General features: G+C 39.6%; 1 protein-coding gene across 2 annotated transcripts in view; it reads left to right on the forward strand.

Moving 5' to 3' along the window:
- Positions 1–24,010, forward strand: part of Ikbkap (inhibitor of kappa light polypeptide gene enhancer in B-cells, kinase complex-associated protein) — a 62,485-nt gene extending 38,475 nt beyond the window's left edge. For both annotated transcript variants that reach the window (XM_005382757.2, XM_013513174.1), the window contains 12 exons: positions 1,078–1,201; positions 2,081–2,178; positions 3,288–3,489; positions 5,848–5,909; positions 9,386–9,448; positions 9,791–9,851; positions 11,610–11,723; positions 12,681–12,792; positions 13,884–14,011; positions 14,438–14,592; positions 18,154–18,229; positions 22,156–24,010. In XM_005382757.2, the coding sequence (XP_005382814.1) occupies positions 1,078–1,201; positions 2,081–2,178; positions 3,288–3,489; positions 5,848–5,909; positions 9,386–9,448; positions 9,791–9,851; positions 11,610–11,723; positions 12,681–12,792; positions 13,884–14,011; positions 14,438–14,592; positions 18,154–18,229; positions 22,156–22,223 (1,263 nt within the window). In that variant the 3' untranslated portion in view covers positions 22,224–24,010. The remainder of the gene's footprint in view (positions 1–1,077; positions 1,202–2,080; positions 2,179–3,287; positions 3,490–5,847; positions 5,910–9,385; positions 9,449–9,790; positions 9,852–11,609; positions 11,724–12,680; positions 12,793–13,883; positions 14,012–14,437; positions 14,593–18,153; positions 18,230–22,155) is intronic.
- The last annotated feature ends 2,415 nt before the right edge of the window (positions 24,011–26,425 follow it).

A 26,425-nucleotide genomic window follows, 5' to 3' on the forward strand; every position in this document is an offset into this window, starting at 1 on the left:
TAAAGTTGAGGAGAGAGAACGTTGCTTCGAAACCCTTGTGTGGTCTGGTGTATATGCATCTCTTCCATCTCATCACTTGGCATGTCTTTTTCTCTCTGCCTCTGGAGGAAAGGCAGTGTATTTGTCCCTCTCCACTCTCCCTTTATCACCACAGCTACCACATGCCTTTGTGGGTAACATTACTTCTGCCTTCCATGGGGCCAAGGATTTCCACAGCTGCCACCCTCATCTTTTGCCTGGCTAATTCTAGCTTACCTACGTTGAAGGATGCCAAGGTGGCATCTTCCCAGTAAGCCATTCTTGCCGCACTTTGGTGATTGGTGAGATGCTCTCATGTGGCTCTGCAGGGGCTACCGCTGCATAGCGTAGTCTGTCTCCTTACTGTCTTGATTTTGCAGTTCTGTGTATTGAACCCAGGGCTTTTGCGTTGAACTCATCCCCAGCCTTTTTTTTACCTTTTTATTTGGAGACAGAGTCTCACTATATTGCTAAACTGCCAGGCTGAGCAACTTACTCTCCTCGTGCCTCAGCATCCCAGAATGTTGGGATTATAGAAATGTGTCTCCATTCCCAGCTTCATCTCTTTAGGAAGAGAAACAGTTTGCTTACAAGGCATAGCACAGAGCTGGAAATGGTAGTGCGAATAACTACCAATTTTTTGTCCAACTCATTGTAATTGTACATTTGTTGAACATGTTGTTTGTAAACAGAGAGCATGGAATGTCTTGAGACCAGCACCAAGAGCAGTGCTTTGTGCTTTTAGGAGAAATGTGGGTGCATTTGTTGAGCATCTTCTGGATTACAACCTGACTTTCATTATTACTCTGTGAAATAAGTAGTTACTGTGAAACTTAGTTAAGGATTGGTCATTATTTCAGATGTTAACTAATAATGTCCATGTGTGGAAGCATTTCTACCAAAATTTGCTTGATATAGTTTGATTTTTTATGTGTTACATAACATATAATTATTAGCTTATACACATGTTGCTGTGGACTTACTGCCATAATTAAATGTTGTGTGTATATATATTTTATGCAAATATCAAAAAATAATAAAATCCCCCTCATTTTTTAGGATCCCAAAGAATATCTTCCATTTCTTAATATGCTGAAGAAAATGGAAACTAATTACCAGAGGTTCACTATAGACAAACACTTGAAACGATATGAAAAAGCCATTGGTCACCTCAGCAAGTGTGGTAAGTGTGAGGATTAATATATTTATTTCTGCTTCAGATCTTCCTTGGAACTAGTCAGTGTGTAAATTAAAATAAAGGATTATTTTAGGGACTGAGTTCAATTTCTGCTTTGAAAACTATGTTGTATTTTTACCTTATTTTGTGATAGATTTTGAAAAGCTGAAGATAAAGCAAAATCACTGCCACTGAACCGGAGCTGTTCCCTAGCTAAGGGACAGCATGGAGTAGATCCTTTTTCAGTTAAGATTGAGCATCACCTGAATTCACTTCAGTGCCTCAGAATAAAAAGTTTTGATAATCATTCCGTACTGTCTGCTGGCACGTGAGTGGGTAGTGAGGCTCCCATCTTGTTCCCTGAAAGGTGGTTTAATTGGCAGTCATGGAGTAAAAACACAAAACAGAACAAAACAAAACAAAACAAAACAAAACAGTGCCCATTAGTCTCCTTGTCTCCTGTACACCATTTCTGTCCTGTGGTGGAAAGTTGATTGTTTTCCAAGGCCTGATGTAAGGACAGGTACCTGGGTGCTTGTTACGCATCCTGTTCTTGGCTTCCTTGAAGAATTTTGATTTGAGGGAGGACCGAGGCATGTGTTTAATAATGTCTCCAGATGATTCTTGTCAAGGAGTCTGAGAAAACAGCTGAATAGTGTAGAGAGTCCCTAAGTAGGATGCAGGTCCCAATTAGTATTCCTCCTTGCTCAGAATTCACAGTGGTGCTTGTTAATTCAAATTCCTGTACTTCGTTCACCAGATACTCAGATGATTAGGTGTTTGAAAGGTCCCACTTTAATTTTGTTTGGGAACTGTTGGTATAAATGAAATCCATTATACTTCCAAAGTCTTAAGCCCTTGTTTGTGTGAATCTTATCCCTGCAGGACCCGAATATTTCCCAGAATGCTTAAATTTAATAAAAGATAAAAACTTGTATAAGGAAGCTCTGAAGTTATATCCACCAAACTCACAGCAGCACAAGGTGTGTGGTATGTAAAGTAAGGCTCTCCTGATTTTGCTTGCTGTGTGGTACCTGTCTTACAGATGGGGACACAGTCTGCTTAAGACTCCAGAGCTGCACAGTAGCAGATACGTAGCTCAGGCTGTGTGAGCCCTGACGCCATGTCATTAACTATTGCTGTATCGTGCCACTGTCATCACCATTTTCAGATTTTCCCACATTATGTACACATTCTGTCCCTGCTGATGTTTTTAGCCCCAGCTTGTGCTACTCTCCACTCTCGCTGTTATTTGTGTGTAGCTCCACAGATGTTGTGCTGTGTGGTGCCTCTGCCAGTCCTATACCCTGCCTTCCCGTGGCTCCAGCTACTCATAGAAACCCTCGCTGTCCTCTGGAAAGCCGTCCTTGGACAAGGTGGCAAACGCTGAGCTCCCAGAGCAGCCTGTTCTTGCCTGGTGGTCACATTTACCGAACTGCTGGTTTTCTGCTTTGTCTCCCCAGCCAGGCTGTGGGTTGTATTCTTCCCTTGGGGAGTGCAGAATGTGGGGGATTCCTGCCTCTTGGTTCTTGTTTTCTATTCTTCTGTCCTGTGCTTTCTCAGCCACAGCCCCAGCAGCCTTGGTTACTCTTAGACCTGTAGCACATGTTCTTGCTGATGACCCTGGAGCCTTGACTGTGCTCCGCCTGGAATCCTCCCTGTTGAGTCTTCACGTGCATTCTCCTCAGGCCTTCTTCCAGAGATGGCACTCCCATCTCTCTCTGTCCTTCACTTCCCTCTTTACAGCCGTCGTATTGTAGCCGGTATTGTGTCAGTAAGCCCATCCTCTATTGCTGTAACAGTAGAAACTTGCTGGTCGTTCGTGTTTGGGTTTATTTTTGCATCTCTGTATTATTCCCACTGCCTAAAATAGTGCATAATATATATATATATATATGTCAGTAGTTTGTAATTGTTGAATAAATAGATGGAACATCCCCAGGAAGACTTCGAATGGAGAAAGAATTGAACTAACTCATCAGTAACAGGAATTTCTTAAATAATTCAAGACTTGAATTACAAGCCTGCACTGCAGGTTTAAAGAAACAGCTGCCACATTTCCTTATTGATACTCACTGTCCTCTTGTCACAGGCTGTCTGCCTTGCTTATGGGGAGCACCTGACGCAAGAGCACCAGCATGAGACAGCGGGGCTTGTGTTTGCCCGCTGTGGTGCCTACCAGGAAGCTCTCTCAGCCTTTCTGGCTTGTGGCAGCTGGCAGCAAGCCCTCTGCATGGCAACCCAGCTTCACTTGCCCAAGAACCAGCTGACTGACCTAAGTAGGACTCTGGCAGGTAAGCAGGATCATTTGTCTGTTTCTTCAGAAGTCTTTTGTTTGGTAATTTTGCAAATGAAGGACAGCATATTTTGAGATATCCTTATAGTCACTTAGAGTGATCTGTCAAGCGTGGCAAAAGTTAAGCTGCTACAAAAGCCTCAGAATGGGAACTGGGGATGTGGCTCAGTGGTAGAGCACTTGCTTATCATGTTCAAGGTCCTAGTCAATCTCTGGCTCTGAAAAAGGGGAAAAAAAACTCAAACAGAAAACAAGGCACCAAATATAATGACACAGCAAAGAAAAAAGTTTAGTTCTCTCATGTAAGGACTGATAGATTCTTCCATTGTGTGGCTCTGCAATCTCTTAGGTAGGTAGTTACAGGTTGGTTATCTCTGCATCTGCATTCCAGTTCTTGGAAGGAAAGGAAAGCCAGAGTAGTGGGAAAACACTTAATTGTTAAGTTATAAATGACCTAGAAATTCTATCATTTCTACTCCATCTCATTCATTGAAACTGGGGTCATAGGTTACATTGTACCTAGGTGGCCATGTGCCCTATAAGAAGGTAAATATGAATTTGAGGAAGAGCCATTTTGGTTTAGGCAGCAGATTGTTGAAAACCATAATGGCAATTGCCAGGAATAGGGTGGAAGAAAAGGCTGAATATACAAGGACTCTAAAGTGAAGGCAGTTTGGCAGCCTCAGGGTCTAGGGATTGCCTTAACAACTAGAGGTGAGGCTAGTACCTTGACCTAGTCCCTGGGTCTGATTCCTTAGAGGGCGAGTGAGGTAAGGCTCTGGGCCTCAGCAGTGCTGGGAAGAAATGAATAATGATTGGTGTGTTATTTTTCTCTACCTTTTTTTCCTAGTCTATTTTCTGTTGCTAATAACACAGTGGGTACAGGCTATCTAAGTTAAAAGATAAGAGGTTTATTGGGCTCATGGGTGAGAGCCTGCATCTGGTGATAGCCTTCTTATTGGCCACATCCAGAGTTTGTGCAGTACATCTTTCGTGTTGACAGTGAGAGATGCAGTGTGCGCACACGTGTGTGTGTGCTCTGGCCTTTTACTCTCATCTTACAAAGCCAACATTATTCAGTCTTGGGGAGGTCCATCCTGCTGACCTTGTCTAATCCTAATCATTTCTAGAACCCTAGTCAGTTTACGTGATCCTCTTAATATCTCACAACAGGAAATAAACTCCAAAATACACTTCAGAAGGGACAAATTATACTCAAACTATAACATTCTTCTTAAGTTTTATAAATATTGTTATGGTTTTTTAAAAAGGAGTTATGCAAAAAATGCAAATTACAGCTTACTAAATTTATGTATATATCCCCTTTTATTGTTTGCATTACTTTTTTTCTGTGGAATTATAAAAATACATGAAATTACCCTTTCCATCTTGTGGTTATTAGATTTATAAATTCCTCTCAGTTTCCAAGCTGAACTCCTTTTTACAGATGTTGAGTATTCCTTACTTTTAGTCTTTTTAATTATTCATTCTGGCTCAGTTGTAACTTCTAATACTCTTACGTTATTGACAGTTTATACATCCTAGCACTTTCTTGGAGGAGATCTAGTAGCTTTGCTGATATTCTTCACACCTCTCAACTTGCTATGTACTATGCCTTGTGATAGAGTCTACTCAGTTCTTTCAGATGTGAAAAAAGGTAGGAAGGGTAATGCCCAGAGATTTTTGAGCAATGTTATACAGTGGGCTCACTTTATATGCATATTTAACTTAGGCATTTTATATAGGCAGCAAAAGATAACTATTAAATAGTGGAGGTCATTCTACTTGCTTTTTTAATGGAATTATAGTACCCTGGAATGAGCATGAGATGGGAAGCATATGGGTCTGCCTGCCCCTTAGTAAGACTTGGGTTTTGTTTGCCTTTCTTAGTGTTGTGTGTAGGGGTGGTTGTTATTGTTGTGGTTTTGGTTTTTTTATACAGTCTTACTGTGTAGTTCAGTCTGGCCTGGAACTCAGTGGAGATCCTTAGCTCTAATGAGAAATTCTAGGCAGTAAAGACACTGCCCTGCCCCAAACATAATTCAGCTATCTCCACCTAGTGCTCAGCCAAAGAAACATCAGTCTCTTCCAGTGAGAGGAAGAACTGGATTAGTGAGAGCTGCTAGGTCTGTTTCCGATATGCATGTCCTTGGAAGCATTTTTTAAGGCTAATTTTGACTATATATGGTTTTCAAATCGTGTGCTAAGTGTATATTCTAACTGCCATTTAAGATATACCTGTTCCACTCATAGAAATTCACAAAGTACAAAGTTTGATAGATAACAAAGAAATATTGTAGAATTCCTTCAACCAAAAAATCTCTCTGTTTTCAAATACTTATTCTTTTCTTGGCAGGAAAGCTAGTTGAACAGAGAAAGCACAACGAGGCAGCCATAGTTCTGGAACAGTATGCCCAGGTAAGCTCACATCCTCCCTTGTACAACCCCAGTCAACAGGAAAAAGCTTTTCCTGGTTGTGCCATACCAGTGAAAAGCAAAAAAAAAACTATGGGATTGCAATTTTACAGCACTTTATAAGGATAAGCATCTGTACGAGCTTTTAATAGAATTATAAAATTCATTATGAAAGTAATAGAATTGCATTGACACTGGCCACAGAGTAACAGGACATGAGTCTGTACTTGGCACAGGGATTACTTCTTTATAGGACTGTGACCTTTGATGAGTTCTATGTAGTTATTATTGGTAGGTAAATTTACTTAACAGAGTTGTCTTTAACATAGCTCAGTATCTCTTATGCAATAAGAGTAAGAGAAGGTGACTAAAATTTTATGTCATTGGATCCTATAAAGGAAATATGTTGGTGATTAAGTTGAAAACATCAGTGAATGAAACATGCCTAGAAGGATAGAATGGTGGGAATGGAAAGATACACTGTGTCACATGGTTGGTTAAATGAATAAAATGTTGTCATCTTCTTTTCTTTATAAATAAAGGTCAGTTTATAAGATTATAATTGTGTATTTACATATAGCCAAGTTAATTCACCAGTTTTAAATGAATTGTATGAGCTTTAACATATGTCTAGTTGCATACTCAGCCCTGTGCTCGTGATACAGAACATTTCTAACGTCTCAGAAGTTCCCTGCTTCCTCTTTTATAGTCTTCTTCCTCACTTCCAGTCTCTGGCAAACACTGATCCATTTCTTTCACTAACATTTTGCTTTATATAGAATTTCATACAAATAGAACCAAACATATGTACATATGTAATTTTTTAGTCTGATTTCTTTCACATTGTGCTTTTGAGATTCATTTATAGTATACATTTATTCCTTTTTTTTGTTGAACAGTTTTCCATTATGTGGGTATACAGTATCACAGTTTGTGGACCTAGTCACAAGTTGGTGTATACTGTCCTTGGATTATTTTTTTTCAGTGTGGGGTGATAAATAAAGCAGCTGTGAACACTCTGGTATAAATCTTTGTAGGTGCAGGAGTAGGAGTGCTAGATCACACGTTAAGTGGCTTTTTAACTTTAATAAGGAGCTTATAGAACTGCAGAGAATTTCTTAAGTATTTTTGTGGTTATTGTGTTTATGAGGGTTTGTAGTTTTTTATGTCTTTGTGAGATTTCGTATCAGGATAATGGTGCTCTTATAATATGAAGGGAATTCCTTATTCTTCTGTTTTCTGGACGAGTTTGTGTAGAAGAGTCTAGCTTCTGGTTAAAATTTTATGTGATTTTTCGGATCTGATCATAAGAAATTTACCTAGGAGGCCACATGGGGAAAAGCTGTTCTTCCCTCACCGGACACGCTGTCCAGCCAGTGTAATGCGGATATACAGGGAATTGCATTCGAGGGCTCCTGGCTGGTCTTGTTCTTCCCACATCTGAGTCCCTAGCCCTGGTGCTTTCATTTCTAGGTCTTTTGATATAAAGCCTTGGGCCGCCCAAGGTTGTTTTCAGGCACCTCTGTCTTGACCTTACACTGTGGGGAAGAGTGGGAAGCTGGGAGGACACCTTTCCCTCCTCTCACTACCCCCTTGGCAGCTTTGCACCACCCCCAGGGTCTGTAGACTGCTCAAGCTTTTTATTCCAGACTCCCTCAACAGTGATACAACTTCCATGTCCATGCTGATGGCCAGTGTATGTGTTCCTTGGGAAAGAGTGAAAAAACAGGGAGCTGGCACTTTTTGTAGGGTTAGCTTCTAGCTTATACCAGTGCTCTTAAAAAAGGCTTACCTTTTTCATTTTTGACTTACTGCTTTGATCAGCAAAGCCCATATCTCCCACCTCAGCTGAGCTTCTGACTTTTTTTTTCCTTAAATGTGTAGTAAAATTTGTCAGTAAGGCACCTTGGTCTAAAGTGGTACTGTTTCTTCTGCAGTGAGCTTAGGTAGTTTGTGTCTTTCAAGAATTTGTCTTTTAGTCTACATTGGCACAAAGTTGTCCATAGGCTCTGTAATGATATCCTGTCTTTCATCTCAAATATGAGTTATTTGTATCTTCTTTGTTTGTTTTTAATCAGTCTATACTTGTTTTTAAGTAGTATTTCCAGGATTTAGAGTAAATACTATTCTTTTGTCATACTACCCATTCAAATAATAATATACCATTTTGTATATACTAGTGTAAGAACCTTACAAGAGTATGCTTCCATTCTCCCCTGGTTCTATACAGGTTTACAACATTTTAATTCTATATAATTTTAAACTCCATAACTTGTGACTGCTTTTGTAATCAAATGCTCTTTTTGATCTAAAGCCTTGGGCTGCCCAAGGTTGTTTGCTTTAAGTGATCAAATATTATTTAAAGAGATTGTAAAATGGTTAAAAAATATTTTTCATAGTTTTCTTGTTTCAAATGAGGCTATAAAGTTTTATTTGATATTTTGAGTTTTAAAAAATACAAGGCACTCAAAATAGATCACAACCTAAATTAACAAGCTAAAATTATGAAACTCTAAGAACAAAATAAAAAGGTAAATCCTTATAATGTTGGCTTTGGCAGTGTATTCTTAGAATTAACACCGAACACACAAAAAACAAAAGAAAAAACTTGTAAATTAGGCTTTATAAATATTAAAAATTTTATATACCAGGAAGATTATTAAGAATATGAAAAAGAAAGCTTATGGAATGGAAGGAAATACAGTATTCATAAATCTAGAATATATAAAGAACTCTTATAACTCAACAGCAATAACAAAAAAAGTCATTTAAAAAGAGCAAAGGAAGCGGGGTGTCATGGACAGTGCCTTAGTCCCAAAACTCAAGAGGCTGAAGCAGGAGAATTGCTGTGAGTTTCAAGGTCAGCCTGGGCTACAAAGTAAGTTCAAGGCTTGTCTGAAATACATAGTGAGGCCCTGTCTCAAAAAAACAAAACAAAACAAAACAAGAACACCAAAGGACTTGGGTAGACATTTCTGCAAAGATGATGTATAAATAGCCAGTAAGCACGTGAAAAAATGTTCACCATCACTGATTATTTGTCAGTTTTCTAGTTTGTCAAAGTAAAACCTTGGAGAGAAGAATGTTACAAAGAGCAAAAAGCTTTAGAAGATAATATTCTAGTCTGCCATGTTTTCAGAGTCTGCCGTGGTCTCTGGAGCTTGCCTGAACCTGCTCAATCAAGCTTGGTGGTAAAACTGGACAAATATGTATTTCTGGCAGACATACGTGATGATACTTAAACTTGTGTTTTGTCATCACTTCAAGAAGGTAGCACCCCTCTTTTGTCTTTTATATCAGTGTTTATGGAGATGAATGTCAGAATATATTAGGCCAGGCTCAGTGCTGAGAACGGGAACTGAAGGGGATTAGGCTGGCCAAGGAGGTGGAGGCTGCCCTGTGTTCTGTTTTGCAGTAGATAATGACATCTGATGTGTTGCTCCACTCACCTGTTCTCTTACTTACTGTTCCCTTGTTAGGATTATGAAGAAGCTGTGCTTTTGCTGTTAGAAGGAGCTGCCTGGGAAGAAGCTCTGAGACTGGTAGGAGAATTTTTTAAATCTTCCCTATGGAGGCAGAGAGAATGCAAGGGAGACAAGTTCAGCTGGAATCCTTAGTCTTCTGAATGAGTGAAACTAAGTACAAGTAGTTCCGGATTCTGGTCTAAGGATCAGCAATGTTTTTGATACCATTGTGTCCTTCATAATGTTTGAATTCATCCTTCATTTATGAAATACTGCTTTTTTACTGAAGTGAGTGGAATTTCTTTGGCGGCCTTGTACAACTCCAGCTCCTTGGGAAGGTGTCCTGGTCACTTCTGAAAGTATCTTAACTCTCCAGTATGTAGTTTTCCTGCCTAAAACTATTGTGTTTTTTCTTCTCAGGTATACAAATATAACAGACTGGATATTATAGAAACCAACATAAAGCCTTCCATTTTAGAAGGTAAGGGTAACATTGATAGTATTCCTCATTGGGAAGTAGAGAATGGGAGAAGAGATTTATAGAGAGGACACTGTGTGCTGTTGTATTCTTTAATATGTTATATAGGTTCAGTCCCAGTTTTTTAGATATGCTAAACTTTTCAGTGGTAACATATAAGGATGTGAATGTTAGAAACCTGTGATAAAGTATGATTGAGAATCTTTGTAATGCATAGGCATAGCTTTATGGCAGGTCCATCTCCCTGGATCACTTACAGTGTCCTGTGACAGCAGACTGCCTCCAGATCATTGCTTGGCCTCTGCACCTATAGGTGACTGGCACTGAAGTGGCACAGTTGGGGGAAGAGAAATGAATCTTTGTATTTGAGAATAGTTTGTACACTTGGCTATGAACTACATTAGAAATAGTATTGTATCAATCATAATCATAAATTTCCTATATTTAATAACACTTGTGGTTATGTAAGATAATGTCCTTATTATTCTTAAGAGATAAATGCTGAACCATGTAATGAATGCCTGTAATCTCAGCTGCTTGGAAAGCTAAGGCAGGAAGATCACAGGTTGAAGGCCAACCTGGGCAACCTAGCAAGACCTGGTCTCAAAAGTAAACAGGATGGATGGATGGACAGACAGGTGGATGGGAAGGCCGGCAGGTTGGGAGTGGTTCTTCTAGGTAGAGCACTTGCTTAATATGTGCAAGGCCTTGGGTTCAATACACAGTGGTACAAAAAAAAAGGAGAAAAGTGCCGAAGCATTTGGCAATAAAGGAGGATCTTGTCTACAGCTTAAGTTCAAATGTTTCCACAGAAGTAATATTGAGTTTGTATTAAAGTTAAAAAGAACTTTGCAGGTGAAGTTGATAGTTCCTAGAGAACCAATGACTGTTACCAGTTCTAGAGTAGTCTGCTGGTCACTGGGACCCCTTAAAAGCAAATGAAAAGGAGAGTATTCATTTGACCTACAGAATTCTGAGAAAGTAAGGGTTGATTTTATGCTCTGCCTTTTTAAGTAATATCTGGCCTTGTTGACTTCCCCATTTATTCATATTCTTATCCTGCCTTCTTCTCCTCCATCCTAAACTGTTGTTCAGATACGTTTTGTATTATCCACTTTAGTTATCCCTAACTAAAGCATCTTTCCTGAACCTGTAACAATTCATCTAGCCAGATACTACATTTTCACTACTGAGAACCTGGAAAAATGCTGATAAACACTTATTAATAAAATAGGTCCTTAGTGCCATTTGGGGTTTTCTTTCTGTATTCAAGTGTCTTTTTTTTTTCCATTGGACAATAATTTTCAGGAATCATTTTATTAATTTATACCTATGGGCATTTTGATGGATGTTTAAAAAGAAACAAGTAACTTTTTGTTTTCATTGACAGCTTCCTGTACACCCTTTTTATGTGCTGGTTTTCTCTGGGGTTAGAGACCAAGTCTTTGTTCAGATGATTTCATAAGTGTAGTAGTAGAGTATGCTGAAGTTTTGTTTTTGCTTTGAGGCAGGGTCTTACGTAGTCCAGGCTGGGCTTAATTTTGCTGAGATTATTATATGTGCCACCATACCTTACCAGTAGAGAGTATTCTGGGATAATGTTGATGAACTCTGAAATCTGGAATTGCATTCTTTAGTCCATTAATAAAAAAACAGTCTTCCCTTTTGTTGAATTTTAATCTGTCCTCACTGCATCCTTCCTTAGTTTTTTTCTCTTTGCTTAAGTGTCACACTGAAATTATCTTCCATTCTGCATCCCAGCCCAAAAAAATTACATGGCATTTTTGGATTCTCAGACTACCACATTCAGTCGCCATAAAAAACGCTTGCTGGTTGTTCGAGAGCTCAAGGAACAAGCACAGCAGGTGAATCCTGGTGAGTACTTGTGTGAGGCCCATTGAGACTTGTGGTGTGGGATATTTTCACCACCACTTGTGGTCTTACCTGCTTGATACTGATTTCCTGTTACTGTAACAGAATACCTGAGACTGGGTATTTTGGGAAGAAAAGAGGCTTATTTTGATTCAAGGTTCTGGGTGGAGTTACAAGAGCATGGTGCCCATCTGCTCAGCTTTTTGTGAGGTTCTCATGACAAGAGGCAAGCGGGAGCAGGCCAGAGACAGAGAGGAGCCAGCTCACTTTGGAACAGCCCAGTCTCAGCAACCAATCAGGTTCTGTAAGAACTTACTCCCCATGGAAAACATTAATCCCTCTTGACCTCATCAACTTTTTTTGTTTGTCTTTTTGAGATGGGGTCTTGATGTGCAGTTCAGGCTGGCCTTGAGCTCACTTTGTAGCCCAGGCTGGCCTCGAACTCGCAAGGATCCTAGGATCCTCTTGCCTCAGCCTCCTCATCAACATTCAAAGGTCCTAGTACTTCTCAGCACTATCTCACTGAGGATTTAAGCCGCAACCTGAGCTGTTAAGTGGGGACAAACTATACTCAAACTATAGCATTGTTCCTCCTATGATTTGATTGCTGTGCCATGATAATCTCTGAGACCCTCGGGACTATCTGTATGTGTTGGAGAAGGGCTTGGGGTCAGGACCAAGCATAAATTAGAAGAGCTTTGTCAGATAGTCCCACCTCCTGCCATCCAACCAGAGCAGTGACTACCTCTGTGTTTCACAAAATGAGTTTCTTCACCCGCTGGAGGGGAGGGAAGAGGAAAGAGAGATTTGGTAAGCTGTTGATTTGAAGTAGTAGTAACTGTATTTAATATTATTTCATTTGTCTTGGGATCAACTTTGTAATAATTTTCATCTGTTCTTATATCTTGGTTGACTGTAGTCCACTTAAGGAATTGTTTCCATGTGCCTCTTCTCTTCTAGATGATGAAGTGCCCCATGTTCAAGAGTCAGACCTCTTCTCAGAAACCAGCAGTATTGTGAGTGGAGGTGACATGAGTGGCAGATACTCCCATAGTAACTCCAGGATATCAGCGTACGTATCATATCTGTTCAACACGTTGGTCATCCACTGGTAAGTGGAGAAAGTAGAAGCACGGAGAGGTTGGTTTCTACCAGGATAACACAGTGGCAATGGGGTAGGTATTCCTCAAAGCCGCATGGAACTTGGGCAAGGAATTTCCCAGCAAGCTATGAGATTAGACTTGATGTTACAGTGAGGCCCTTCTCTTGGGTACTCAGTTTATATGACATCTGTTTTTACTGATTGCACAAATGCTGACTATAATGTATAGGCACTGAAAAAAAGTTTTAAAAAAGAATTCAGGCTTCTTCACTTTGAAATCAAGATATAAAGAGATTATAAACATAAAATAAGTCATCACACTTTTGCCTAGTGTAGCAGGTCGTCAGAAGTATTTATTAAATACCCATATGTTGTGAATGCAAGTACAGCAAATGTTACCAAAACTTAAAACTAGATTTTGGGTTCCAAGAGCTTGGGAGACATAAAACAATCCAAGATCATATATTTAAACTGAACTGTGTTGTAGTTTATAATGGAGGTCTGAAGTTTTTGTTAAGGTGATCAGAAACTATAATAAAAGCAGTTAGACTTATACTTTTAAGGTTGGGTTGAGATCCCATTAAACACATAGTAAGATTAAAGATCGCAGAGGGAGGAAAGAATGGGATTAATGTACATTTTATTCATATTTAATCTGGTATGTCTGTATTTCCTTACTTAAATTTTATTGTGTTACCTTAAATTGTACTTGTTGCAAAATTCAAATTGGTTGTTGTGTTCATTGTTCCAGGATATCATTAGGTATAAACTCATTTGATTCTATATTTTAATTAAAATATCAAGGATAAAAATTACACTTGAGGTTTTCCCTATTACTTCCTACTTACAAGATTTACAAAACACACAGGCACACATACATACACATATATACACTCTCTCTTTATGTTATATGCAGCTTTAACATCTCATTACCCCCAGCACCCCATACAAATACTGTTCAGAGACTGCTTTCCCAGAATGTTGGTGGCCAACGATTATTCATTTTTGTCTGCTCAGCATAGAGAAGGCACCTTTGTAAACACTTCTCTAATTTCTGACAGGAGATCATCTAAGAATCGCCGCAAAGCAGAGCGGAAAAAGCATAGCCTCAGAGAAGGGAGTCCACTGGAGGACCTGGCCCTTTTAGAGGCATTAAATGAAGTGATACAAAGCACTGAAAAATTAAAAGGTGTGTTTTCAATACTGACGATTGACCATAGAAAACACTAAGTGGGCATCATAGATGGGTGGAGTTAAACAGATAAAATTTTTCCAATTTGGTGAAAGAAGGGTTATTTGACTGCACTTTGAAACAGCCCTTCTCAGCTGGTAACCTGGAAGCTCCCTCCACCTGACACCCACCTAACTGAACTGTGAAAAATAGCATTTCAACTAGGATAAAGGATTAGGCAGCACTGTTTTCTGGTTGTTCCCAATGTGTTGTTTTTCCTCTCACAGTAAATGTGTTGAATTACTCCAGTATTTTAAAAGATGAAAATGAGGAAGCAACTGTAAGGTGATAGTAGAAGGTTTTTGCAAGAAAGGAACTATGGCGTGATTCTTCCAGTGGGTCTGGAGACACAGCTTAACCACCACTACCATTTCTTCTCCCTAGATGAAATACACCGTATTTTAAAGGTACTCTTCCTCTTTGAGTTTGATGAGCAAGGCAGGGAGTTGCAGGAGGCCTTTGACGGTACTTTACAGCTGATGGAAAGGTCACTTCCAGAAATTTGGACTCTCACCTACCAGCAGAATCCAGCCATACCCGTAAGTTTTCTCAAAGACAGTGCTGTTTTCTGTCATTTTCTCAGAGAATTGTCTTCACATTTCCTTAAAAATCAAAGCAAAAACGTACTTGTTCTTAAAACATCATTTGCCATGGTTTTAGGTTTATGTTTAAGCCATTAGTAAGATTATTTCATATTTGTCTGTCCAGTGGCTAGTAGAGTTTGGCATAGGTTAAGTAGGGTGTTGTTTTTCCTTTCTAGGTAAAGAAATCTAGACAAGTTGGATATAGGGAAAAATGAAGCCTAAGATGGCTGCACTATGGTTCAGATGTGGGTGTGTGGTTTCCCATGGAGAGTACATCCAGAGTCAGTGGAATTCCAGTGCAGGTGCACTTCCCAGTGCCCTGGTATAAATAACTGATATAACCAAGGTTAATGTACATGACCACTGTTAAGCAGACTCGTATATATATATCTGGACTGCCACAAGGGCTCGTTGGGTGGGTGCCTGAGGACTGCTGCTGTTGCAGAATCTGAGAGCAAACTGAGAGGGAGGCCTGGCACCAAGGTACTTGGAAGGCAACAACTTTATTACGTTGGCGGGCTGGTGGGAATCAGTTCTAATCACCAGCCCTGGCAGAAACTTACATACAGTTTGCAAGCAGGAGGTACAGAAGCTGATAGCAAATTATTCTATAATTAGTTACAGCCAGGTGTGGTGGCGTACACCTGTAATCCCAGCCCTCAGGAGGCTGAGGCAGAAGGATCCTGGCGAGTTTGATACCATCCTGGGCTACAAAGTGAGCTCTAGATCAGCCTGAACTGCATAGCGAGACCCTGTCTCAAAAGACCAAAAAAAAAAATTTTATATATATATATATAATTGGTTACATATGCTTGGTCATACATTATTAGGCAGATCTGTTCTGGGAAGGTTTTAGTTCGAGAGGGCCATTTATCATATGGTGGAAAATCAGGGTAGTCTGGGGGCTGGGGCAGAGCAAGCAAGTACAGTCAAGCATGTTTTTGACTGGGCTAGTCTGTCCCACATAGAAAGACCTTGAAACAGGCCAGCAAAACAGGATATGTCTGTAGGCTGTAGTGCAGTTGGATGCAGTTAGATTGAGCCAGGCCAAATCATCTCTGAATTGCAACTGGCGTAGTCAGTCAAGGCTGACTGAGTCTGATGGCTCAACTACGAAACTGCTCGTTCTAAAATTTCCTAGTACATTGTGAGTGTGCAGTGGCTGGAGACCATAGGAGAGGCTGGACAGTTAGACTGTGGCTAAGTGGCTGCAAGGGCTAGGGGCCTGAAGACTGCCCCGTGAGTGCATGCAGCTGAGCAGCACCTGAGAATAAAGATGTCTAAATGAGTCCACAGCTCTGCGTCAGTTCTTTGGGCTGCCCAAATCTCAAATGGGGAAGTTTTCCGCAAGGGTAGAGGGCAGGGAAGGGAAAGCTAGGACTATAGTTGACCTGTCACTTCAAAATCAGAAATCGTGGATAGGACAGTAACAGCTTGGTGTCCTCTACCTCTACTTGCTCTCTCACCCCTTGAAGTCTATTGTGAACATTGTGATTTGGATTCAGAAAGGCTGGTAGACTGGTTGGGGTCCACAAAGGAAGAAGAGTCACAGCTGTTCGTTTCTTACACTAAATTTAATACATGGATTGAGTAAGCAAGCATCTGGGCACTGAAAAGGTGAAACTGGGGCATGGACGAGCAGGAGGCACAGACGAGTGAGCGTCACAGAGTAAGAGAAGCAGCTTCTACGCCCTGGCTGAGGGAACACGGGAAGTGTTTGTGATTATTGCAGTTTAGAGACCTGGAAGTGAGCCTACTAAGAACTGGTTCTTGACCCTCTGAGAAGAAGGTGCCAGCCAGCTGGTCCTGAAATCTGGGGTGCATGATAAGGCTGGTTCTACATGTATAGGAATAAAGCAAAAGTGGAATGAACAGCTGATGCTGAGGTTAAAGCACACAAATGCCTTCAACCTCCAGCCTTGCACCATCCTGCTGTCCCTTATTGGTGGAACATAACAGGAGTCAGCCGACAAACAGGAATGTTCTTTCAGGCCCAGTCCCAGCTTCACATACTATGTACAGAAGAGTGGGTTTGGGGTTGGGTGCTTAGAGAAAGAAGGTTGTGATTGTTAGGTTTGGCTCAAGTGAGAGACGGAACTAAAGTAAAGAAAGCCTTTATTGCAGGGCATGGGAGGGCTGCTAAAGAGATGCAAGGACCCTCGGAGGGAGGGAGCCAGGAACAAAAAATGTATTGGGCTAGGTTGGGGGTGGGGTTGATGAGACCGGTTTAGGTGATGTTACAGGCACTGATTGGAAAGGGTGGACACCCACGCACAAAAGAAAATGGGAACTAGTGGTCAGGTGGGGAGAGGAAGAAGGCGGAAGCCAGTGTGGATGGTACATGTCTTTTTGGGCCCCACGCCATGCTGGATCGCCACCTTGATGGCTTGGCAGAATTTTGTATGGGCAGAAACCCATCAGTGGTATCTCACATCAGCTTGTTGAGTCTCAGAAATGGGGAGACTTCCCTGAGTGCCTCATTGGAATGTTTTGATGGTTAGATAAGAGGGTGGATGTAGAAGCACTTTGCAAACCATAGAAAAGCAACTAAGAATCAAGACCCCACAAATGCTTGAATTTACTATAATAGATATTTCTTAGAAGAAACAAGATCATCCTATTCAAAACTGCAGTGGTTTTCAAGCTAACAACTTAGAATGCCTCCTTCCTCCCTTCTTTTTGCATCATATTAACATCTAAAGCCCAGCTTTGTGAATCTTCTAGGTAAAATGACCCAAGAAACCCGTGGTTTGTTTTGCTTGGCAGAGTGTGGTCCTGCAGTATGTTCACGACCCCATGCTTTTGCTATATGGCATTACAGTTAAGAGTGCTCCACCTTGGGCTGCTTGCAAAGATGCGTGAGGGCCAGTGAGAATTGGCATCTGCGTAGAGGCCTGCTGCAGGCGCAGGACACCTTGTGAAGTTTTGTGCTTTACCCTTAACACAGGTGCAAGAGTTTACATTCCACATGTGAGATGCCCATATTTATATTTAATATAAAAATGACTATTTTCCACAACTCTGAATATAATTGATACTCTGTTCTCTGGTCGCTTTTATTTTCTCTTCCAAATGGCTTGCTCATTTGGAAGAGGTCAGGGATATATCATTGTAGAACATAGGACTTGCACCCACAGTGAGAAAGGAGGTTTGGAGTTCTGAGTTAAAACTCTAGAAAGTGGCAGATTAAAATCATATAGGAAAAGAGAATTAATGTCAGTATCATACTACTAGAAATGATAGGCTGGGCCGTGCACTGTGATGGGTTCCTATAGTCCCAGCTGCTTGGGAGGCCGGGGCAGGATGATTGCAAGTTCAAGGCCAGACTGGCAGTTAGCAAGAGTATCTCAGAATAAAATAAAAAGGACAGGATGGGGGTGTTTAATAGCTCAGTGGTAGTGTGATGTTTGGTTTGATCCTGAGTACCAAAATTAAAAATAGAGGTTTGGCCTTTGGTTTGTACAGTCATCAGAAGTATAAGATAATTGTTGCTAACACAGACTCTTTTTTGCTTAGGTTTTGGGTCCCAGTTCTACTGCAAATAGTATCATGGCCTCTTATCAACAGCAGAAGACTTCAGTTCCTGTTCTTGGTTAGTATCTTTTCCCTATAAATAAATGGTCATGATACTGAGCAGAAGGAATAGCTATAGGTATTGACAAGGTAGCAGTACCAGGAGAGACTGAGTATTGACTATGATTCTTCCTCAATTCTGAGACTCTGTTTTTAGTAGCTAAGTTTAATGTTTCTAATGGTGGGGGTCTGAGAGAGGAATCCAAAGTGACATTAAAATGTGTAGTTAAATTTTTGAGTAAAACTGGCATGCACATGTCCATACCATACACATCACAATTTGAGTCTGAAAGGTCTGCTTTTACGGATACATCTGGAAAATTCTTCTGAATCATTTTGGCTTTTGGCAGTTATACATTACATCTTGGAGACATTTTCATAATTGTTGCTTGTGACCGGGACCTTTCTATGACCTTTATGATTGAGAATGTAACTTGAAGGCAAATCCAAAGACTATCAGCATTTTATCTGAATTTTCTTTTCTTTTTTTTTTTTGGTCTTTTTGAGACAGGGTTTCACTGTGCAGTTTAGGCTGGCCTTGAACTCATTTTGTAGCCCAGGCTGCCCTCAAACTTGCAGCAGTCCTTCTGCCTCAGCCTCCCAAGTGTTGGGGTTATAGGTGTGCACCACCGTGCCCAGCTTAATTTTCTGTGTAGTTATCACTACCTCAAATGTTTGTTGATGTTTCATAGATAGATTATGTGTTCTTAAAGGTTTCAGCCATAGTTGTTATATTGCATATGGTTGTCTTCAAATTAGTTGTTCAGATTACCAGATACAACCATTATTGAATTCCTGTCATCTTGTTTTGTGAAGTTCTGTATTGTTTCTATTTTTTTAATTATTTTTTGTTCTTTTTAAAATAAAAAATTTTCCGTCATCGTTATTAAAGGCTTTGTTTTAAAAGTTGGTTGACACTTTGGCGCCTCAGTGCTTGCTCTTCAGGTTGGTCACTCAGGTATGCCAGCTGTCTTGGCTTTGAAAAGTCAGTGATACCTTCTAAAATAATTGGCAGTTTTACAGCTATTGTTCGCATTTTCTAGCATGTGATAGGCAATATTCTGAAACTTTTTCATTTAAATACTTCATCATAATAGCATTTTGATCACATTTGGAATTTAAAATTAAGTTTAACAGATTGAATTGCTTCTACCCCAACTAAATTCATTCATCTCACAGTAACTACTGTGGCCGTAGGTCCCTTTCCTCCTAGAGTTTGCTAGTTCTTTTGGTATCAATTTCAGTGCATATATTTATTTCTGAGGTGCTAAAAATTCATCTTGGACCTGAGGCAATTTGGCAGTTGTTTAGTTTGTTGTTAGATACCTGACTTTTGTGCTCCTTGTCACTAGCCTGATGATGGCCTTCAAGACAGGTCCAGTCATATCTTTCCCTTTTTTTCTAGATGACTTCATGTCAAAAGACATTTCCATTTCTCTCTAAGCCTTAAAGACTAATATATGAGGATCCCTCACTTGAGAGTTTATTATCAATGTCTCACGGCTGCAGATTGTATAGGAAAAGGGAGGTCTCATTGTTAAAAAGTTGGCATTGATACTACTCACAAGATGAGTCCCACTGAAATACTCCTCAGCTGTCCTTGCCCCGCTAACGGTGGTTAGGCGAACACCTCCATCCCTCAGCAGGATCAGCAGTAGGGTGAGCCATTGGCTGTGACTATTTCATGCTTTATAGTGCAGTGCAGTACCGTGCAGATTGGTTGACTCTTGCAAAAGTGTGCATTTTCATAAAGTGGATTAAAGTGACACTAGAAAAATGCTTGAATCATAGCCAAGTTGGATTTCTTGGAATCAGTAGTTAGCAAAATAAGTGCTTCAATTGACTTTAAAAGATTGAGAGTTCCTTGGAAAAGCTGAAACGCCCTAAGTATTTTTATAAAAATGATTCTTTTTGTACAAGAAATTCAAACATGGAAATGTGAAAGATGTCACATGCTAATGTCACACAGTTTGTCAGAATAATTACTTTCTCACCAAAAAATCAATAGTTGGTATTTATTCCTAGTTAAGTTTAGACTCAGATAGAATTGTAGTTGTCTCTAATTTTATTTATTTTTTAATCTAATTTTTAAAATGTGAGAGTATTTTCATAATGTTTCTTTTGTTTTCAAAGTAAGCACTGTTTATTTTTAAAAGAGTGAAAAATAACATTAGAAACAATACAGAATTTCAAAAAACAAGATGATATGAATTCAACAGTGGTTGTTATATTGCATATTGTTGTCTTCAAAGTAGTTCAGATTACCAGCTATAAGGATGCAAAATCGTTAAAAAAAAAATGAAGCTTAATAAACCAATAGAAACTAGCAGTACAATTATCTTAGCTATCTTATGTATATATATATTTTTTTCCCGTCTTTTTTTCTTTTCTCCTTTCCCTCATCCCAGTTGTTCTTTCCTTTTGAGTAGTTTCTTTCCCTTTCACAGTATCTATTATGCCACAGAGACATATGTGCACCCAAGTTTATAGCAGCTCAATTTGTCATAGCTGAATCTTGGAAACAACCCAAATGCCCATCAACTGAGGAATGGATAAAAAAGATGTGGTATTTTTATACAGTGAAGCATTACTCAGCTGTAAAGAAAGATAAAATTGAAGATTCTGTAGATAAATGGATGCAACTAGAGACCATATTCATAAGTGAAATAAATCGGACCCACATGTGTAAACATTGTATTGTCTCCCTAGTGTAAGGGAAAGAGTAAATACAATCTGAAAGGTACCTAACTTGTTTCTTAAGATTAAAAACTGAGTTTTTTTTTTTCTTTTTTTTTTTGAGACAGGGTCACTTTGTGGTTGAGGCTGGCCTTGAGCTCAGTTTGTAGCCCTGACTGGTCTCGAACTTGCAACCATCCTACCTCAGCCTCCAGAGTGCTGGAATTACAGGCGTGTGCCACCATGCCCTGCAAAACTATGAAATTTTATGGCCCTTGTTGACAATGAATTTATTTATGTAGTCTTTTTTTAGTGTCAGTGTACTTATATGACCAAAATATCTGGTGGGCTTTTGTCTATATAGTTTTTTTGTGGAGGGAGATAATGGAGGTAGAGAGTAATTAATTTTATGCATAACTATAAAACTGGTAACAATCAGAAAATGTGATGTAAAGTATGTCAAAGTAAATTAAAATTTGACAGTTCTGTATATGTGTGTATATGTGCATGTATTTATGTATAATATGAAAATAATGATTTAAAAAAACTTTCTTGAGGATTTTTGCTCATAATGCTAGATACTCTTTAAGAATCATTTTTCAATATCCATATACTATATATGTACGGATGTTGTGCTATTATACCAAGAAAGAATCTTTATCTATACGTACTTTTTCATATCTCTGCTTCCTTTATACAATTCCTTGTTAGGGACTCCACAACTGTAACTGAAAGACTGCCTAGAAGTTTTAGATTACAATGACGGAATTTTTCTCCAACACTCCTCCTGTACTTTTACCTTTTTTTTAAAAGAGGCATCTTTATTAACCGTCATGTTTGTAGAATTTTACCCTAGTATGTTTTCTGTCCATTCTCTTGCAGTGCAAATGTCACGTTCTTTTACCCTTTAAAAAAGTGAAATAAATTTGACATATAAGATGCACAGATTTTAGATATGTAATTTGATGAATTTTTATAATTGTATTCTGCATGTAACCACTACCGCTCCTTTCCAGTTGAAATGTAGAGTATTCCTCTACTTTGAGTCACTTAGTGAGCATGGCTGGAGTTCAGTGCAGTCTCTTCTTTCTGGGTCGGGACTCCAGGCTCTAACTCAAGAGTTATAAGGATAGCAAGCACAGTAATTCTGTGATGGTCATCTTACAGCTGTATAACCTAGTCACCTACTTCGTTTGGCATAGAGTTATTGCCCCAGCTCTCACCAGCAAGATACATGTGTCTAATCATAATTTTCCTTCTCTTTTAAAGATGCTGAGCTTTTCATACCACCAAAGGTGGACAGAAGAACACAGTGGAAACTGAGCCTGCTGGAGTGACCAGTGCAGTAGAAAGGCTCCAGCAAAGACCTGTTCCTTCTTGTTCCTAGTTGTCCTTCCATCTTTGCTCCTGGAAGCCTGGCAGCTGAGAACTGGGAAGTGTGATGATAAGCATTGCCTACCGCCACGGTGTGCACCAGGCCTCAGCAGACCCCAGGCAGTTCTATTCGTACTTCGGTGTACATCTCAATCACTAGCAAAACTTGAAGCTTTAGCCAATGACTGTATCATAATTTTTAAAGAATTATTGTTCTTGTATTTAATGCTGTTTGAGAGTGTGATTACTGTAATTAATTCCCTGCTACAGGTCTGATTCGCATTAGGACTGTGGATAAGCCACTTAACTGATTTGTGCCTTAGTTCTTGTCTGTTAAGAGGGAATAATGTTTCATGGTTTCTATCTTGGAAATGTGAAGACAAGTAAAACAATGTTTCTAAATTGTTTCATGTTACTGGATCAGAGAGCATTATAAACAGTAGGCTATTAGTGCCATCAGTGTTACAGGGATTGTCTTATTGCCTGTGTATTTTCTGCTACAACTTATCTGTGTTAGAGCTGGAACAGGTTAGAACTTTTGAAACACTACAGGCATATTTGGTGCAGGTGAGCAGTGCATGTTGTATGCTGTTCATAGTTGGAAGTTATTCTTTGTTGTCCAAATACTGTTTCCCTAACCAGAATGTTTTTGTCCGTGTCTAGGCCATTTCATACGGTTTTTTGTTTGCTTGTTTTTTTTATAGTAGTTAATTGACCTCTCTTTCATCCAGCTTCTTAAAAGAACTTTCAGTTTTGGGGTTTTTTTGGTGGGGGATGGGGGGGTTGTTTTGAAAGATGAGAAGGTTTTTTTTTTTTCCTGAGTCTAGAAAAAGCCCAGTTTATTTTGACAAAAATCCTTTGGTAAAGTTAGAAATTTCTCTCCTGTTTTTAATACAAAACCAGACCTTCACTACTGTATGTAAACAGGAAGTGCTGCTTTTGATCCCCAGAGTATAAATCTACTCAAAATTATAATTTCAGAAGAATTTTCTTATTATACTACGGTGTTGACTATAGAATCTAACTCACCTTTTATGTGTATTTGAAAAATTTCATAAATAATAGAGAAAAAAAGACAATACATTGTGCTTTGGGGAAATCTTTTAATTCATACCCATAATGAATTTGCTGTAATTAGATGTCCAACTGTGAAATGTTGGAAGTACTTCCTGACTTCTATTTGACATGGATAAGTGAACATGGTAACTTATATGGCATTTAACATATTATAGTTCTTCTGCTTTGAATCATAATAAAGGGTCCTATGCCAGTAGACCGGAAATAGAACTAAATATGTGAAAATAGTGTGAATTTTCACAGATACTCTGTTGACTTAAAATAATGTAGTAGCAAGATTTGATGACTGCAAACTGCTGTCAGCTACAATCTCTCATCTGAGCAAGATTGAATTTTGTTCATTTTGAGAAGCAGGTAGACCTTCCAAATTAACGGTAAAGACAAAAAAGAATTCATGGGAGAAGAAATGGAACATATTGGGAGAGGAGAAACTCCTGTGGGTGATGAATGCTGAATTTGGGGAAAAAGTGTGTCAAGTTTTTAAAAAGATTATATACTCTGACCAAAAATTTGGACTATATTTCAGAGCAAGTTCATGCTGTTAACAAGCTAAAAGCTCGTTTTTGGCTTGTTGAGTCAGGTAGTTTTGCCTAAATGCTCTAAATATCAGCAGGGAACTTTTGGAGGACTATTTTCTTTAATTAAAGTAACTTCAGATTCATGTTTTTAAAAACTGAGGCAGGAATTTTTTTTTTATGTTTTATGATTAAAGCTTTATAAGAATTACTTCTATATACACATCCACACATGTATACAGACATGTACAAACATGTAATTTGTCATAGGCATAACTCAAGATGCTGTTTTAAAAAAGATAAAGCCAACTGTTCTTAGAAACTTCAGGTGACTGCAAGTTCAGACAGCATCTTCTTACCTCACCTGTGCCAGTCCATACATAGCTGTGTCCTGTAGAAGCCCTTAGGACTCTTTGGGCATTCTTCTCTGTCATGTTTGTTAGTACCTGGGATGAGTATGGAGATCTTAGGAGCTGGACAACTGTAAATATCCAAAGAGCTGTAGACAAGCCCAGCCTCATATGTTGTCACATGAGCACTGAATGCCTGCTCTGAGTCACCTCCGCCCTCTAGATAACAGTAGTATACATTCTCATCACCATTAACCAAAAATATCTTTGACAGTGTGTCAGGCTTGCCCCCCAGTTATAAATTACTAAGCTTAGATGATTTCAAAATACTCTTACTGTTTATCTTTTTTGTGAGGAGGACTTTTTTTTCCCCCTACCAGGGAATTGTGAGAATCAAGTGAGAGAATTGAAGTTCTTTGAGCCTACTGTGATGATGTATACCTGTGATCCCCGCAACTCAGGAGGCAGAGGCAGGAGAATCACATTCAAGCACAGCATAGTAACTTACTGAGACGCTCTCAAAAATAAAAAATAATGAAAAGGATTGGGGATGTAGCCAGTGTGAAAGCCCTGGGTTCAATCCCCACTATGGATAGGAAGTAAGGGAAGGAAGAAGAGAGGAACCGGGGTGGGGGGAGCACTTTGAGAAAGACTGCAATTGGTAAGCTTTACATTGCTCTCTTTAAGTAAACATTTAGGCCTTGAATATCCTGAGATGCTTACCCTTCAGAACCACCTACCCCTCTTCCATCAAGACCCACAGCCTTTTGTGGGAGGGTCTTTGACTTAGAATTCATAGACTCCTAAAGGCTCTGAAGATAGTAGAATATTACTGTATGATTGGTTTCCTCTGTAATCCTATACATTTTATGAAATCCTTTACATTTCAATATTTTATGTATAAAAACATTGAGAAGGTTTTGACCACCCAGCTAAAGATGTTTAAAGGTTAAGAACTAATCAGTCAAAGTCTAGTTTCTTTTTTGGTACTGGGAATCCAACTCAGGACCTTGCACTTGCCAGGCAGGCTCTTGTGCCACTGAGCTATATCCCCAGCCCGGTTAAGAACTAATCATACCCCAGCTTGCCTCTCAGTGCGTGCTCATGGAGCACTGACAAAATGGTTGGGACAGAATCTGGATGATCGCTTGATACTCTGGGGTGAAGTTTGGTCATCCTTGCTGAAGTAAGGACCTTAAAATGTTCCTCTGTCACTTTCCATGTCTGCTTCCCTGCTGCACTTGCTGGTGTCAAGCAGATGTGCTTGTGCACTGGACCTGGATCTAGAGTCTCTAGGTTAGGCTGATCAGTGCTGTCTAGGCAGATCTGGAGGGCATGAGTGGGATTGTGGAAGGCTTCACATGGTGAAGATGCCAGGTCTCCTTTGAGTGCCGAACTGTGTGCCTAGATAGCTAAAGGACCATAGTAAGAGACTTTGATGCTTCTATAAGAGGTAGAAGTGTACATGATACTAGCTTGCTGCTGTGAGCACTTTCTTGAGGTCAAATCCTAATATTGAGGCACTTTACTTCTGGCTTTACATTGGCTGTGTGAGTTAGGCATTCGTATTCAGTATCATAAGTATGCAAAGAAACTCAGGTCACATAGCTAGGGGATGGCAAAGTAGAGTTTCAAATCACATAATCAAAAGCACATGTACTTTCCATTGTTGTATGCTACCTAGTAATATTAAGAGTCTGAATCTTAAACACAACAGAGAATATACTGGGAAATGTTCTCAAGAATTTCTGATTTCATGAGCTCCAATTTATAACCCCCTCACCCAGGAATATTACAGAACCTGCTGGGTCCTGGAAGGGCCTCCCTAACTACTTAGGTTCTGTATACACTTTAGGGTTCCTTAGCTGGACTAGCATAGGGCCTCCCACAAACTCACACCATCAGCCTCAGGACCTACAGCTCCATCCTGTCCCACCCAGATGCCAACTATGTACTGTGCAAGCTGATGGAGAATCTAGTCTGTAAGGAGATGGAAATTACATGAAGTAGAGAATGACCAGGACTTCCATCCTTGATCTCAGTACTGATAACTGAAGCTAAATCTTACCCCAGTTACTAAAAACAGGAAGTCTGGGTAGCACTTGTTCTCAGAAGAGTTGCCCTTCTTCAGTGCTAGCCTTCAATGGCTGGTCACAATGACCTTATAAGACTATTATTGAGATATAAATGACTATCAGAATTTTTTAAAGGTACAATTTAAGC

Source organism: Chinchilla lanigera, unplaced genomic scaffold (assembly GCF_000276665.1).
Source record: "Chinchilla lanigera isolate Chin_1 unplaced genomic scaffold, ChiLan1.0 scaffold00018, whole genome shotgun sequence".
NCBI lineage: Eukaryota > Metazoa > Chordata > Mammalia > Rodentia > Chinchillidae > Chinchilla > Chinchilla lanigera.